At 39.2% G+C, this 16840-nt stretch overlaps 2 protein-coding genes across 2 annotated transcripts; both read left to right on the top strand.

Moving 5' to 3' along the window:
* The first annotated feature begins 11410 nt into the window (after window positions 1–11410).
* LOC122639084 (F-box protein At2g26160-like) lies at window positions 11411–12655 on the top strand. Its single transcript, XM_043831920.1, has one exon. It carries the CDS (start codon window positions 11411–11413, stop codon window positions 12653–12655), a length of 1245 nt encoding a protein of 414 aa, XP_043687855.1.
* A 2805-nt stretch (window positions 12656–15460) lies between these two features.
* On the top strand, window positions 15461–16330 carry LOC122640458. The gene is made up of 2 exons (XM_043833664.1): window positions 15461–15703; window positions 16168–16330. The coding sequence occupies exons 1-2, from the start codon at window positions 15508–15510 to the stop codon at window positions 16287–16289; spliced, it is 318 nt and encodes a 105-aa protein (XP_043689599.1). The 5' UTR covers window positions 15461–15507; the 3' UTR covers window positions 16290–16330.
* The last annotated feature ends 510 nt before the right edge of the window (window positions 16331–16840 follow it).

The raw sequence follows: 16840 nt of genomic DNA, 5'->3' as shown, positions 1-16840 counted from the left end.
CACCAAAAAAAAAAAAAGTAAGTTGAACTATTCAGTTTTGACCATGTTTTCACATAGAGTTGCCCTTGCTTGTAGCAATTTTGATCTAAACTATCAATAGTCATCGGTTCTCTCTCTCTCTCTCAACATAAAACCACATGTGCAATTCTCTCTCTCCCAACATAAGACCACATGTTCATTTGCACGTCTTTCTTTCTAGCCATTTTCAAATTAAAGTATTAACTACTAAATTGACTCAATCATGAGTCATGTGGGTCAAATAGTTATCTAAAAAATAGAATTTTATTTTCATCTCTTTCTGGTGGGAAAATATCAATATAACATGTTTTATTATAAATGTGAGTAGAATTCCTCGTGACTGGTGTGAGATTAGCACACCAAGCTCCCTACAAATTACATACTATGAATAGCTTTAAAAGTACAACTATGTATACAATACAAGGGAAGAAAGTGCTCAATGCAGAACGGACATTTAGCCATTGATATTTTTATGAACTTGAATCTTAGTTGTCGATTCATTAAGTATTAACTTCATTGTGTTTTAGGGTTGTAGTTGCTGGGGGAAAATAGAGAACACCATTACATCTTAAGGGGGCAAATTGTCAAAGTTTTATGACCTTTATTTATTTATTTATTATTATTATATATTTTGTACATAAGATCTTTATTGCAAAAAGGGGCTAGAAGTAGCACATGGCTTTAGGATTACATAGATCAATTAATCATAGTGGAAATAGGCCAATCCATCTTACTAGCCAGAGACAGACATTTGTCTTATATCTTGTAAGAGATTTGAGATGAATAGAGGGACAGGATAGACAAGATCTTTAAGCATATAGATTAACTCAAGGTTATCTGACTCGATCTGAACATGAAACCAAATCTTTTCCAAGGCTCTAAGACAACCTAGAGTTTCTCCTATGAGAGCTTCAGCGAAGGCCATAGGAGCCGATGTCGCGAATAAGCTCTTACCTTCATGGATTCTGAAGATAAAGTCTATGCCACCATTATCTGAATCCACGGGAACAACAACATCACAATTGAGCTTCTATATTCCGATTTGAGGGGGGAACCATCTCGATTGGGATGTCACTGTGGAGGGAGGGAAATGGGTTTGGCTTATTATCTTAACGTTTATTGCCTAGAATTCCTCATAGGCTCTCTGCGTTTTGCTAATAATCTCTAAAGGAGACCACTCCCTTTGATTAGATATCAAATTGTTCCTCGTCAGCCACAAGTAACAACACATGAAGGAGCAATGATTCAAGATCTTAGTACCTTGACTTTTGGAAGGTAATTGAATTTGATCCCAATGTTGCAAAACATTTATATAATTTAGGCACCTCCACTTGAGGAACAGAAAATGGAAGAGGGCTCCTAAACTATACAACCAAAGCAAAAGGGCACACGAGCAAGATATGATCTATAGGCTCGCGTTCCTTCGACATCTTCTACAATAGATATCCACAAGAATTCGGCGTTCATCAACCCCGCACCAGTGGCAAGATCTTGAGCACAAGCTTTCTATAGAAACGAAGTAATCTTTGGTAGATTCTTACAATTCCATATCTTATTCCACACCGATGGGGGAATATCATCCCATTCGTGGCTGTGTGAAGGAGATGCTAAAGACTGAACCTGAAATTATCTTTGGCTACACAATAGATGGTAAGCAGATTTACTAAAGAATATACCATTTTGAGATCCCCCCCCAAAACCCAGGAATCAAGTGTAGGATAAATACTTAATGAGATATTTCGAATTGCCTTAATATCCTCTAGCTGAAACCATTGACGAAGAACATCTATCCATTTGTAGTTTGCTCGATCAATGAGATCACAAACTTTGAATAAAGGACATCGAGCAAATCAAATTTTGAAGTTTGGAGAGGAAGGTAACCACTTACAGCCCCAAATGTCTATTGTTCTCACTGCCTCCCACATTCCAAATAAGACCACTTTCAATCACTCTTGGACCTTTAAGAATACTGTGCCATGCCCAAGATGGTTTATGGCCCAATTTTGCATTGTGAAAATTAGAGTCGAGAAGGTATATTGCCTTCATGAATCGAGCCCATAAAGAGTTTGAAGTTTCCAATAATCTCCATGCTACCTTTGCAAGAAGAGCACAATTTTTAAGTATGGGATCCCTAAACCCAAGGCCCCCCCCCCCCCCTCGCTTTTTGGATTTACATACCCGTGTCAAGGATATATAATGAATCTTGTGCTCATCTTTTTTATCCCAATAGAAGTTTGTCATAGCCTTACAGACCGCATCATGGTGGGATGTAGGTAATACAAAATGGACAGCAACATATGAAGAGATGGAGGACGCCACAAATTTAATAAGTACATCGTGGCCAGCCGAAAGGTAATTATGCTTCCACCCTTGCAGCCAATTACAAGTACTGGAAGAAATATCCTGAAACACTTCAACCTTGGAGACCCCAAACTCTATAGGAATCCCCAAATACTTTGTCGAACCGTCGCCATATGGAATGTTCAAAATGCGAGAGAACCATCTCTTGAACCGGGTAGGAGTATTAGGACTGAAAGTTAATCTTGATTCATTTAAATTTATTTTTTACTCACTAGCATTACAATAAAGATCCAAACAAACCTTAAGCTGTGTAATTTCCTGCAGCTTCATCTCTGAAAAATAATAAGCAATTGTCGGCGAGCATAAGACGAGAAATTGGGGGGGGGGGGGCACATCTCTTGACACGAACACCTTGAATTAAATTAGCCGACTCCGCCTCATTGATAATAGAAGAGAGCACCTGAGGGCATAAGGTAAAAATAAAAGGAGGTAGAGGATCCCCTTACCAGATGGTCCTATCAGGAGAGAAAGAGCCCTTTTCAGAACCGTTAGCAGGCAAGGTGTAGGGAACAGTAGAGATGCATTCCATAATAAGATTAACCCACCGATTATAGAGACCCAATGCCATAAGTGTTTGCCTAATGAAAATCCACTCCAACCTATTGTATGCTTTTTCATATCAAGTTTTAAAGCTAAGAATTTTATGCTTGATATAATGAAATAATTCATGAGCAATAAAGATATTATCAGATATTACTCTGTTTGGAATGAAAGTCGACTGTAATGGAGAAATAACATTCTCAAGAGAGCTTTTGAGTCTACTAGCCATGATTTTAGAAATAATTATGACTGCTAAGTGTATAGGCTAATTTGGTGGAAGTGTTCTGCGAGTTCCGAACCCTAGACTTTAGGAATGAGGCACAAGGCACATAAATGTTCTATACAGTTCCTTTGGAAGAACACTTGTGGAGAAAAAAATCAGAGATGAACTGGAAGAGATCTTCTTTAGTAAACTCATCGAATCTTTGGAAAAATAACGGGGAGGGTGGGAGCCATTTGGCCCTTGGGATTTTAGGGGATCCATCCCTTTCAGTGCACCGAGGATTTCATTCATGGAGGGGGGCGCAAAGCTCCGCATTTGTATCATCAGTCACCATCGGATTAATTGTTGTAAGAGCTTGGGATAACGAGTCCATATTAACACCTTGTGAAGTTCAAGACGCACTAAAATGATTTTGCAACTCCACTTCTCTCACCAATTTAGTCCACTCTCTCGAAGCCAATTTCAGCTTAAGAATCCGGTTTATTTGATGCCGTTGGGCTATTGTAGCATGAAAGAAGGCCGGAATTTTATCCCCACTGCTTATCCAATCAACCCTTGATTTTTTATGCCAAAAAACCTCCTCACAGAGTTACGGGCTAATTCTTCCTCCAACTCCTTAGATATCTCCTTAAGGTTTTTAATTTTAGATTGGATATGATCGAATTCCTTCTTATTCCGCTCCTTCATCTTCTCTTTGCATTTAACTGATTTCTGAAATATTGGGTGCTTACCCAAATTGGTAATTGGGTGAGATCAAGTCTGAGATACAACCTCCTTGCATCTAGACTGACGAAACTAAGCTGCTTTGAATCTAAAGGGGCGTGTGCCTGACAATTTTCCTTCATCCGTATCGATAAGAATCAGGTTGTGATTGGAACAAATAGTAGATTGAATAAATATAGTAGCATTATCAAAGCATGTTCTCCAACTAGCATTTGCCAACGCCCTATCTAATTTAATACAAATATTGTCTGAACCATGCCGTTTGTTGTTCTAAGAGAATCTAGGAGAACCGAGATCAATGAGACTACAACTGTTAATGAAGGATTAAAATGCCATAGAATTTCGCTGCTCTGGTTTAGAACCTCCGAACTTTTCGTGCTACGCCAAGAAAGAGTCGAAGTCTCCAATACAAAGCAATTGTTCATGCCTTGAAGTGCCAAAAGCCATTATCAGATCCCACACTTCCTGTCTACGAGCCCTGACCGGATCACCATAAGTACATGTTAGGAAAAATATCTCTCCTTGTTTTGATGAGACCTCTTTATCAATCAACCTCAAATTTGCCGATATAATCTTGAGTTGAATATGAGCCTGCCACAAAATAGCTAAATCACTCGAAGCTCCCATTTAATTTTACCCTTAGTCCATATTGATCCATCAATAAAGGCCCGTTTGTTTAACAAGTGAAAAATGGCGGAAAAGAATATGATGTGAACCCTACTTGTAATGGGATGAAGAAACATCAAAGGAAAGGAAAGGAATTGATAGATAGTCATTCCTTGTAACTCTTCTCCTTAATGTCTTACAAAAAAACCGTAGGACTTTTGAGAAAGGGAAAAATTGTGTCATGTAAGGAGACAATTAAAAACTAACAAAGTCATTAATGAACCCAACTCGCCTTTCAAACAAACAAGTGAATTTTATGGAAAACACACCTATTAAATCACCCATTTTCTCCCATTTCATTATTTTCCATCAAACAAACACAACCTAAAGGATCAGCTAGAAATTGGTACCAACTCCTATCGATGCCGATATGAATAAGCCGATCCTACCAACCTACTATCGATTATTAATATAATGTTTTTACCCAAAAAAAAAAAAAGATTATTAATATACTGTTTGGAATTTGACTCTTTCGGAATAGACTTCCAAACATTACTCTAATAAAAAGGATAAATACATGGTTAAAAATCTCACAAAATTTCGACGATATATCGCCAAATTTCGTATATCTCGACATGTCCGAGATACGAAACCAATCCGAAACAAAAAAATACAACATTTCGTCGATATATCATGAGATATCGACGAAATATCGTGGACCTCACGATATATCACGAGATATTGAAAAAGTGACAAATAGTGTCACGTGAGGGGCCATTTTATACCATATTTCGCAGCTCTTGGTCGATATTTCGACCGAGAGCTGCTGAAACTCTATTTTTCTCTCTTCTTCCTCATTTTTTGCTCTTCTTCCTCCCTTCCAAGCATCATCCAAGCATTGTTAAAGCTCCTTGTCGCCGGGAAGACATCGGAGGGTCATCTAAGCTCATCATCCAAGCCTATTTTCACTATTTAAGGTAAATTCTATTTCTCTAAAACTATTTTTTTTAACAATACTTTGTACAAATGTTGTTGGATGTTGATGATATTAATATATGTTAGACACCGGATGCCAATCTACAGCCTCACGGTGTCGAAATTTTTTTCCCATATGTATTTTTTTTTTTTCTAATTTTAAAAATTCATTGTCCTACAACTAAAATAGAAAATAATTAGGGGTAATATGACTTAGATGGTAATGAATTTAATATATGTTAGACACCAATGGCCGATCTACGGCTTCACAGTGTCGGATTTATTTTTTTGCTCTTAAATAATTATTTTAATTTTTGGAAATTAAGAAAAATATATAAAAAATTAAAAAAATAGAAATAAATAAGGAAAAATATGAGTTTTAAGTTTAAAAAATAATGAAAAAATATGAAAGTTATTTCTATATGTTTTGAAATGCATTACATGTATATTATGTTTACTAATTTTTTGTTTTGTTGTGTTAGGTCAATACTTATATTAACATTATATATAAAAAATTAGTTTTAATTATGTGAAAAATATAAGGGTTAGGGAAAAAATATTAAATAACTATACAAGTGTATTAGTAATCTAAAAGTGTCAATTGAAGTGCATCTACATTACGTTTTTTAATTATTTGTGTTACTTACATTGCAGTAAACAAGTATCATTATGGCGGATCGTGATAGACAACGTGCGAAGGGCAAGCAAAAGGTGGGGGAAAGTAGTCAACAAAGGGGGCTGAGGGAACAAAGAGAACAGAGGGAACAAGAGAGACCAGCCAGCCAGCATAGGGGTGACATTGCATGGTTACAAGGCACTCCCATTGATGAGGATAAGAGAAAATCTATATGTAACTATTGTCACATGCAATTTATGGGAGGTGGGTCCAGTAGACTTAAACAACATCTGACTGGAGGATCTAAAGATGTTGTAGGTTGTTATATGGTCCCTACTAAAGTAGCCAGGGAGATTGGTGATAGTTTGAGGGGAAAGAAGAAGAGAAAGGCTGACAAGCAAAGGATAAGAGAACAACTTGAGGATACAGTGAGGAGTTCGATAGGAGGAGGAAGACGATACAATGATGATGATGATGACTCTTCCTCTGATGATGATGATGATGACATTGCAGTACCTGATGATATACAAACAGCAGAGGAGGCTAGGGATTTTAGGCGGACTGTTTCAAGGAGTAGAGTAAATTTTCAAGATGATCAGCAGAGACAAAGAATAGGGGGTAGTGGAGGAGCTGGCAGTTCTGGAGGTCCTAGATCTTTGAATCCTTTTAAAAGATCGCAAAGTGTGAGGGCAGCCCCAACACCTCTACCAGTACCAGTACCACCATCAACATCTGATCCTAAATTGCAGAAGAAGAAAGGAAACAGTCAACCCAGAATCAAAGGAGCATGGAAGAGGATGAAGGGATTGGTTAAAGAATCAATAGCTAAGTGAATGTTATACCATACCATCCCAGTAAACACTGCACAAGGCCCCCATTATGATACCATGATAGATACCATTGCAGAGGTTGGCCCAGGATTCAAGGGCCCCACCCCATGTGAGGTAATGAATGTTTATCTACCTCAACAAAAGAGTGAGATTGATGAGTACATTAGTGAGATGAGGAATATGTGGGAGACATATGGGGTGACTATAATGGCAGATGGATGGACTGGGCCTACAAGAAAGTCCATCATCAATTTAATGGTTTATTGTGATGGGAGGACAGTGTTCCTCAAATCTGTGGATGCATCCAAAGAGATAAATGATGCAAAATATATTTACAGATTGTTAAAGGAAGTAGTGGAAAAAGATGTGGGTATTGAGAATGTTGTCCAGATTGTAACGGACAATGGAAGTAACTTCAAGCTGGCCGGTGAGAAGATGATGAACAATAGTAAGTACCGACTCTTCTGGACTCCTTGTGCAGTCCATTGCATTGACTTAATGCTAAAAGATATGAAAAAATTAAAGTTGGTGAAGACTGTGGTTGAAAGTGCAAGACAAGTCACCAACTTTGTATACAACCACTCCTATGCACTCAATCTATTGAGGAAAAAATGTGGGAGTGACCTGGTTAAGCCTGGCATCATAAGATTTGCCACTAACTACATTGCCCTCAAAAGCATTGAGACAAAGAAGGCCGGGCTGAGAAGCATGTTTGCTTCTGAGGAGTGGTTTGAATGGAAGGGTTCCAAGACTGCAAATGGGAGGGAAGCACAAGCAACGATGTCATCTAAGGACTTCTGGACCAAACTAAGCAAAGTGGTGAAAGTTTTGGAGCCAGTAGTTAAAGTTCTACATGTTGCTGACTCCGCTCTGAAGGGCCCAACCATGTCAGTCCTATATGCTGCAATAGACTTGATGAAAGATAGTGTCTATAGTGTGGCTCCTCGCAGTAGCAAACACTTCTTAGATATCATAAATGCTCGCTGGGAGAATCAATTTATGCATCCACTGCATAAGGCTGGTGAGTAAATTTGTTTTATGTTTACTAATTCATAATATTATTATTTACTAATTACCTATGCATTTGACAATACCTCTATTCTATATGTCATATTTCAACATACTACTTGAACCCTAAGTATCAATATAACAATAGGCTTGGGTTGAAAACTCAACTTATTGATGCTGTGAAACAAGTAGTAAAGAAGTTGGAGCCAGATGGTGCACTACAAGCAATTAACAACAATGAGGTGAGTTCATTTGGAAACTCGACTTATTGATGCTTTCAAATAAGTAGCGAAGAAGTACTTACTAATTTTTCACATGGGTGTAGATCAAAGTATTTAGGGATGCATTGGGAAGTTTTGGAACTGAGGCTGCGATACAAGGCAGAGCACGTGGTGATGCTGATAATTCTTTTAAGTTTTAAATTACATATATATTGAAATTTGAAAGTTGAAACAATATTTGACACATATCTTTTTTGTTATAAACTTATAATGCAGCTGAATGGTGGGTATTGTATGGGGAATCGGTTGAAAACTTAAGAAGAATAGCAATTAAAGTCCTTGCCCAAACATGTTCTGCATCTGGTTGTGAGAGGAACTGGAGTACCTTTGCACTCATCCACTCCAAGAGGTGCAACAGATTGGGGTCTCAACGTTTATCTGACATGGTGTATGTGCACTACAACTTGAGGCTGAAACTGCAACACATACGCATGGGACATGAGGGACAGAGGGGCACCATTGATCTAGCTGACATCTTTCAAGTTGACTTAGACGATGAGGACCCTATTGTGGATTGGGTGAGGGATAGAGGTGAGCCAGTGTTGGATGAGGAGGGAGGTAGGCCCGACCCCATGATAGCTTCTGAGATTGGTGCTGATGTGAACGAGTATATGGTTGACGAGGGTCAGATACATGCAAGGGAAGCCTTATCCATACCATTCCAGCCCACTGGTGGCAATGTTGCTGATGATGAAGACTGGTCTAAGTCCTCAAATGATGATGATGGTGATGATGGTGATGCTGGTGGCGGTGATGGTAATGTTGGTGGTGGTGATGTTGGTGGTGGTGATGCCGGTGAAGAATTTAACGGCATGCGAGAGCGTTATGTGGTAAGCCAGAAGGCCCAGGATACGGCACCTGTAGAGCCACTCCGATTCACTGGAGAGACACATTTTGATCATGCCACACAAGATACGAACCACGGAGCACGTGCCCCCGCACCCCCACCCTCAAGAGGCCCCCTACATACATACAACAGGAAGCGTAGGGGTCAACAAACACAGTTGCAACCTGATCACATGGACATTGATAACCTATCTAGCTCTGTTGGTGGTTTGAGTATGGGTGATAGGGAGGGAGGACCAACTGGACATTGGCGTGCCCCATCTTTTGACGCACATACCACTCCATTGGCATCGGATTATGGTGCATCACAACTTACGGTGGATATGGATATGGATCATCATCATATGGGCGTTTAGTGGGGTAGGGGACTATGACTACTACCCTCCCGGGACATCTTGGATCATCTTTTGTAGATAACATCTTTGCATACCCTAGTAGACCTAGCTACCAACCTCACCACCATACATGCAGCCAATGCCATCGCCTCTTGCGCCGGCGCCAACATCATATCATAGTGGATCATCTTCTTCACGGACTGGATCGATTGGTAACCCTAGCTTATATCCTAGGATAGGTTACCTACAATATGTTTTTTTTTTTTGGTGGTAAATTACAGTATGTTGATGATTCCATTTACGTGACACTTGTGGATGACTACACTCGTTTCTTCTCCGATTCTATACCGTGGTCCATATATGTCCTTCAAACAGAGAGCAATAGACGTCGACTCCAGCAAGGCATGAGTGGGATTGATCCAGGGAGGTACAGCAACTACTATTAGTAGTTTAGCACTTGTAATTTGTAACTTAAGTTGTGATTTCATTGATCTATGAACTTGTGAGTTGTGACTTGCGAGTCTTGTGACTTTGACACTTAGTGTATTACCTTTAAAGCTTTAAGCATTTGAGCTATTGAGTTTTGAGTTATTGAATATTATGGAGTTTATGAGAATCATGGTACTCATCAATGTGTATTGGCTTTAACTTGATATGTGATGAAGTTAAATACTATTATTAAATATTAACTGCCTAATCTATGTGTATTTAACTATTTATACATTAGGGTCGACGACCGTATGTCAATCAAGGGTGCAAGCCCAAAACACCAATTTGAATTCATATTTTTGCAATTTTATGTTTTAAATGTGTTTATTAAGCTTAAATAAGGCTGTCCATGAAGTTTCAGGCCTAGATATGGCCAAATACCCTCCGAGATAGACCCCCGAAATATTGCAGAAAAAATATAATATTTTGGTCATATTTCGCGATATTTTGGGTATCTCGAATATCTCGGTAGGCCCGAGATACCGACATATCGCGAAATATTAAACCTTGGATAAATAACACCACCCAGTCACATAGTGTGGCGTGTACCTGCACAGTTGCATCTCAGATAGTCGTGCGCAAAATGATCGATGCACCCCTGATCTTTTCCGTCTTTTTAGGGGATGCGGCAGTCATTTTCAGCACGGCTGTGTCTAAGCACAGGTACATGCCGCACTACGCAACCAAGTGGCGTTCTTTCTCCCTAAACCGTTGCGTTTTCCTGGTCGTTTTGATTATGCTCTGGGCGGTCTAGATGGACTCTTGTCGCCATATGCTCCTCGAGCACGTGCGCTTTGGGTGAACCGTAAACGAGGGTTCAAATACAATGGGTGATTGCAACTCACTCTCACACGAGGGAGAGAGGAGAAGCGTGTGTAGCTAAAGGTAATAGGGTTTTCTTTGGAAAGGATAAATCAGAATCAGTTTATAACTGGGAATCCTGCACTCTAAGCTAAATCCTACTGGTAGTACGAAAAGCATATGTGTATATTCATAGGGGAAGGTGAAAGCTTAGAAGTTTAGAACGAAGGAAGGATTGGATCAAGCGGAAGAGTGATAGAAGTTCGATTGGGGATCATCAATTCCTGGTGGGCGCTTCAATACCATAGAATTGAAGATCAGTCACTCTAGGTACTCAAATCGTTTTTCATTCAACAGGTCCTCTGTGTGTGTGTTTATTCTTCCTGTTGGTTTAATTTGTTGATATATGTTTTAATTGAGATTTGGTGTTATTGGACTCAATGGATGGATGTGCAATATAAAGTTTTGTTATTGCGGATTGTTGTTATTACTGTTCCAATTAATTAATTATACAGTGCATCAATGACACTACACTCTGCAAGGAACAACTTTTAAGAGTTTGGTGTCTGAACCAGTGCTTGGTCTCTGGGGCTCCCTTCTTCTTATCATTTTTTCTCAGTTTCCTTACATCTCGTATATGTTATTTTTTAATTGTGATTATTTTCTTTAGGTGTATATTTACTCAATTGATTTCATGTATTAGCAGGTAGAGGTGTGAGCTCCCAAACCGTGGTATCTGTGGTTATTTGCTATTTAGCATGGCTTCCCTTTCCGCTGATTGCAATACTATTGCTACCTGCTCAACTATATCTGGTACCAATAGAAAAAAGTTGAAGAACACCATCGATTGCCATGATGTCAAGAATATTACTGTTGCACTTCCAGAGGATATCATGATGTTGATCATTAGCAAGTTAGACTTGGTGGGTTTTCATTGCTTTAGTGCAGTCTGCAGGTCCTGGCAAGCGATGGCCATTGCTGCCAAGAAAATAAGGTTGTTGCACCTGCGACCTCAACTCCCATGGCTGATGCTTTTTTCATTAGAGGATCATCATCCTGGGTTTTTCAGTCTCTCCCATGCCAAAGTTTTCAGATTAGAATTGCCTGAAGCCTATGGTGCTCGAAGTTTTGGGTCTAACTGGGGATGGTTGATAATGGTGGATAAGATGGGATGCAATTTCCTTTTGAATCCATTTACTAGAGTTGTAATTGAACTTCCACCGCAAGCTACTCTTCCTGTTCAGTTACCTTCATATATGCCTTATGTACAGAATGACAACTTTATTGACAAGGCTATGTTGTTGTCACCTCCTGCTGCTGTTACTAACAATAATTCTAATTTGGATGATAAAAATATTGTGCCCTCTGTGGGAACGGATGATTGTGTGGTTATAGCGATTTATTGTATGCATGATTTAGCCTTCTGTAGGCCAGGGGATGAGAAATGGACCGCTTTGGGAAAAAAGTTTCGAGACATTATTTTCTACGATGGAAGATTGTATGCTATTACTGAACAATGTGATCTTAAATTTGTGGAGTTGGGTCCTCATCCAAAAGTAACAAGCTGTAACATTGCTCGTCCAGCAGAAGAGGATCTTTGCCTTCCGACTAACATGGGGAAGTCCTTTTATTTGGTTGAATGTCTTGGAGAGTTGTTGATGGTTATGAAATGTTATCTACGTGACAGCCTAAGTACTGTTTTGCTCAAGATATTCAAGTTAGATCCAAAGGGTCGGAAATGGACTAAGGTGAAGGAATTGGGTGATCAAATGCTATTTATTGGCACAAGTACTGCCTTATCTGTCTCGGCACGTGACTACCCTGGATTTAGAGGAAATTGCATATATTTCACAGAAGCTGACAACCTACCAGTGCTTGAAGCTATAGTAGGTGGAAGAACAGTAGTTGGATTGTTTCACTTAGAAGATAACAGCAATGAACCTTTCTTCTCAAAGCCCATCTCTTCTGTGTCTCCACCTATCTGGTTCGCACCAATTTTTTGATAGAGAGGGGGAGGGGGTTTGCGCTGGCTGTTGAGATGGGGTATCAAATTTATGCCTTTAAGCTTGTCCTATAATTAACATTATGCGTGATAATGTGATTTTCCTGTTACTGTACTTTTTATGCCTATGTATATGTTGAAAAAGAGTGAGTGTAAGAGATTTGGGATGATGTGGATGTATTGATCTTACATTGTGGTTCAAAAATTTATGGTATTCTGCTGATTTCTTAAATTCATGCCTGTTAAACTGCAGTGGCTTGTCAATCAGCGCGTCTATTACATTGGCAGGACTGAGTTTCATGTTTTTGAAGTCTATTGCTCACTTCACACACACACACACTCTCTCTCTCTCTCTTTTACTCATTGTTTTCTCTTTCTCTTTCTTTTTTGTTTAAGCTATTTTGTTTTTTTTTCATTCTTTTTCTTCTTGAAAGAAAAACGAAAGGAAGTCCAATAACATCTACATTCCCCTTTAACCCCTTTACATCAACCAAAAAAAACCATAACATATACAAACCATAACATTTTATGCTGCCCATTCCCATCCCAGGAATGATTGAATAAAGTTATCTCCAGCACTAAAATGCAAATAGAATAGTCAAAAAGAAATTGAGGGCTATGTGGATCCCCTTACCATAAAAGGGCATTTAGGAAATGGAATAAAGATGGACCAAGCTACTGTTGAATGTAAGCAAAATGAACATGACTAGGGCCTAACAACAATAGGCCTTCTTCAATAAGCGAACAAGAAGCATCAAAGATTTCGGATAGGATCCACGGGCTTTGGGATAGCAAGCACTAGCTCCTAGTGCGACTTCATAAGAAGGGTCAAGGAGGAAATACTGGATAATGAGAGAGACGTAGTGCTTACTATGGCGCTTCCTTCGGAGCCCAGGAAAGGTCCGAAAGCACCTGCAGCGGAACTACCGAGCAAGGGTAGCTGAAGTCTTAGTAAATACATGAATCGAATCTGGGGACGGATCGGGGGCTACAATGTTGGCTGGCAGAGACCTTGCATGCATGCAATTCTCTCAAATCAGCCTTTCTCCAATCCATTCTTGGAAGATAAGGGAATAAGGAGTTTGATGAATAGAGGGGATAGAAAGCTACCGTCACTATTGTCGGTACCGAGTCCTTGCTCGACTTTGGATGCGGGCGGGCCCATGCCACGCACGGGATCAGTCCCCTTGTCATATATAGCATGGAGATCCCTTTCCAAAATTCTTGCTTTCCCTTTCAACTCAAATGTCTTCGCACCACGAGGCAGCCCCGTCCTCCAAGATGGACCATTCCTTTCGGTCCACCATTTCAATCTCCTCCCCGAGTAGACGGAGTTCTTCTTCTTTCTCCGCCACCCCCCGCTCCAAATTGGGATCCAAGTTTTTTTTCATTCTTTTTCTTCTTGAAAGAAAAACGAAAGGAAGTCCAATAACATCTACATTCCCCTTTAACCCCTTTACATCAACCAAAAAAAACCATAACATATACAAACCATAACATATGCAGATAATAACATTGAAATTAGAGAGAATGGAATCAGCCATGTCATAGAAGAAGTCCTCCAGAACTCAGGCATGTAGAAACTAGTAGCTTGTAATACTTTGAAACAAGATCTTTTCTTGAAATTGGTTTGAAGGGCTTTCAACTTTGTTTCTAAATCCTAATCCAACTTCCTTGCAACTCGGCCAATAAGATGTTTTCTTTCCCTTGAATATTCTTTTATTTCTCACTTTTCATAACACCAAACTAAAGAATAAGGAACCATGTTCTTCATAGTTTTACCCTTTTCAGAAAAAAAAATAAAAAATGGACATTCTAAAATCAATAAACGACATCCAAACGCAAGTTGTGTAACTGTAATATGAAAACAACTGTATGGCAGATTCAAAAGATTCACAAAGAGCAGACAGACGTGCTGGTAAAGTGCACACCACATATTCTGAAGTCCTAGAGTCATCACTTTGGCTTCAAGTAGATCCGCATGAAGACTTTTACCCTTGGTGGAACTTGTCTGCTCAAACCATCTTTGTACTTTGTAGCTTTACATATCTTAACATGACCCAAATGAAAATTGAGTGAGAGACTGGCTTCTTTACTCTTGAATGTGTAAAGAAAAAGTTGCCATTTTCTTTTTTACAGTTAAGATAATATTTGTAGATCTCCTTGGAAAGTTCTGCCGTCAGCATTGGTTATCAGAACCAGTCTTGCTCTATAATAAGTATAACTGATCCTGTGTATCCTTCCTCAGAAACATCTCAAGCATCCAAGAAATTAAAAGTAACAAATTCAGCTGAAGAAGAAACAAAATATGCGAATGGAGGACATAGTTGTCAAGGAATCAATAGCACTTGGAGGCCTTGACAACTATGATGGAGGATCATGTAATGCTAATGACAAGGAATCGATAGCACTTGGAGGTTCTTTCCGTTGTGAAGTGAAAATATTGTCTTAAGGGTCAAGATCTGATAATTGAGTGCTCACGTGTAGATTCGTATAGGAAGCCTAATGATACCAAACAGAATGCTGATTTGAAAGTTCTGTCATGGTTAAACAAATATCTTAAGAAGTTAGATATGCATGTAGAGAAGCTGTCCTCCTCTGGGGAAACTCATGGTTTTTTATTTTATCCCGAAAAATGTCAAAGGAGTTTGCATTGTGTCTGTCTGTTCATGCTGGTCAGCTTGCAAGTGCTCTTTGAAAATGCAGTTTGTTGGCCTCAAGTTGCATGGATCAGCTGAACACAACCCAGGAACGTAGTGCATGTTCTTTCAAAATTGAAGGTCTGAATTCTGGTCTAACAGGTCTTTAATATGCATAAGTTATGTTGTTTCTTTACTAAGAAAAGGAGAACATATGAAAGAATCTCTGGAGAGCAGTGATGAGTTTGAGTTTGAAGTAGGAACAAGAGCAGTGATTCCCCAGGTTGAAGCATGCGTAACTCAGATGTCAATGAACCAGTCTGTTCATTTTAATACTGAGCTTCCTCCTCATGAATTTATTTTTGCTGCAGCTGGTGATTCTGCAAAGTCTATTTCACTGTTATCTATGGGTAAGATTCATTTTCCTATCTCCCTTTTATCTTTATGTCAAGGAAATAGTCTGAGAAGCAATTCACTGTGTTATTAGTGGGCTGTACTCTCTACCTACCAATGGCTTGTGGGCCTATTTATGATAGAACAGAAGAACAGCATGCATTGAATGATCCTACATTCTGATCAATGCTTATTTTCTTGGCCTCAATGAAAGCGTCTTCCAATGTCCAAGAATCTCTTAATGCCTCAAATCGCTATTTTCGCCTAAGACATTTTTGCACCCTAGCCATTTGTTTTTCGTTATGGTCCATCAATTGGACAACCATGATGAATGAGCACATGCACATTACTTACAGAGGTGAAGCCTCAGCTTGATTGACAGTGAACCATCATATTTCTGTTACTTTTATTTGTTTTGCATTATGTCCTGCAGTATTGATGTCGACCAGCTTTGTGTTGCACTGATCGATATTCCTTGCAGGGACGTGCTTCTTGGAGTATTCTATATCTTTGCTGCATGTGACGGAACCCTTGGAAGATATAGAATGGAGCAGGCTCTGTTCGGCCCTCCTCTTTCGAAGCAGCGAGTGGAATACACATTGAGACACATCAATGAATCCCGTGCTACTACTTTGGTATTTATTTAGTGTGCTTATCTTTTCTTCTGATAGTTTTCTAATATAAACTATCGAGAGTTCAGAATTTCTTTTTCACTACAGGTTGACTTTGTGTGGGTCTGGCAGTCTATTGGATATTTCCACCTCCCTGGAAAAAATTGTTGGTGTTGACATTTCAAGGAACAGTCTAAGTCGTGGAGCAAAGGTTTGAACCAGCTGTATACTTGATTTCATATTTAGAAAATCTTCTTCATTTGATATATCAAATATTTACATTCTATTTTTAGGGCTTCTTGAGAGGAACTGAGGAAGACATGCATCCTGATGGGGAACTGGAAGGATCAAAGAGTTGCTCCTACTGAATGCATGAAACACATGTAAGGGGGTTTGGGTCCCCATAGAATGGTCCATACATAGGATATTTACACGGTTAATAGTTCACCCTTTTATAATCCTAGCCAGATCATCTTGTCAGTATCATCAAATTACTGGCATAATGACCTATGGTCTCGTTGGAGAGATCCAAATCTCACCTTC

The sequence above is a fragment of the Telopea speciosissima genome, chromosome 9, assembly GCF_018873765.1.
Source record: "Telopea speciosissima isolate NSW1024214 ecotype Mountain lineage chromosome 9, Tspe_v1, whole genome shotgun sequence".
Lineage (NCBI taxonomy): Eukaryota > Viridiplantae > Streptophyta > Magnoliopsida > Proteales > Proteaceae > Telopea > Telopea speciosissima.
Note: the sequence above shows the minus strand (reverse complement) of the source record. Positions and strands in the feature narration are given on the sequence as shown.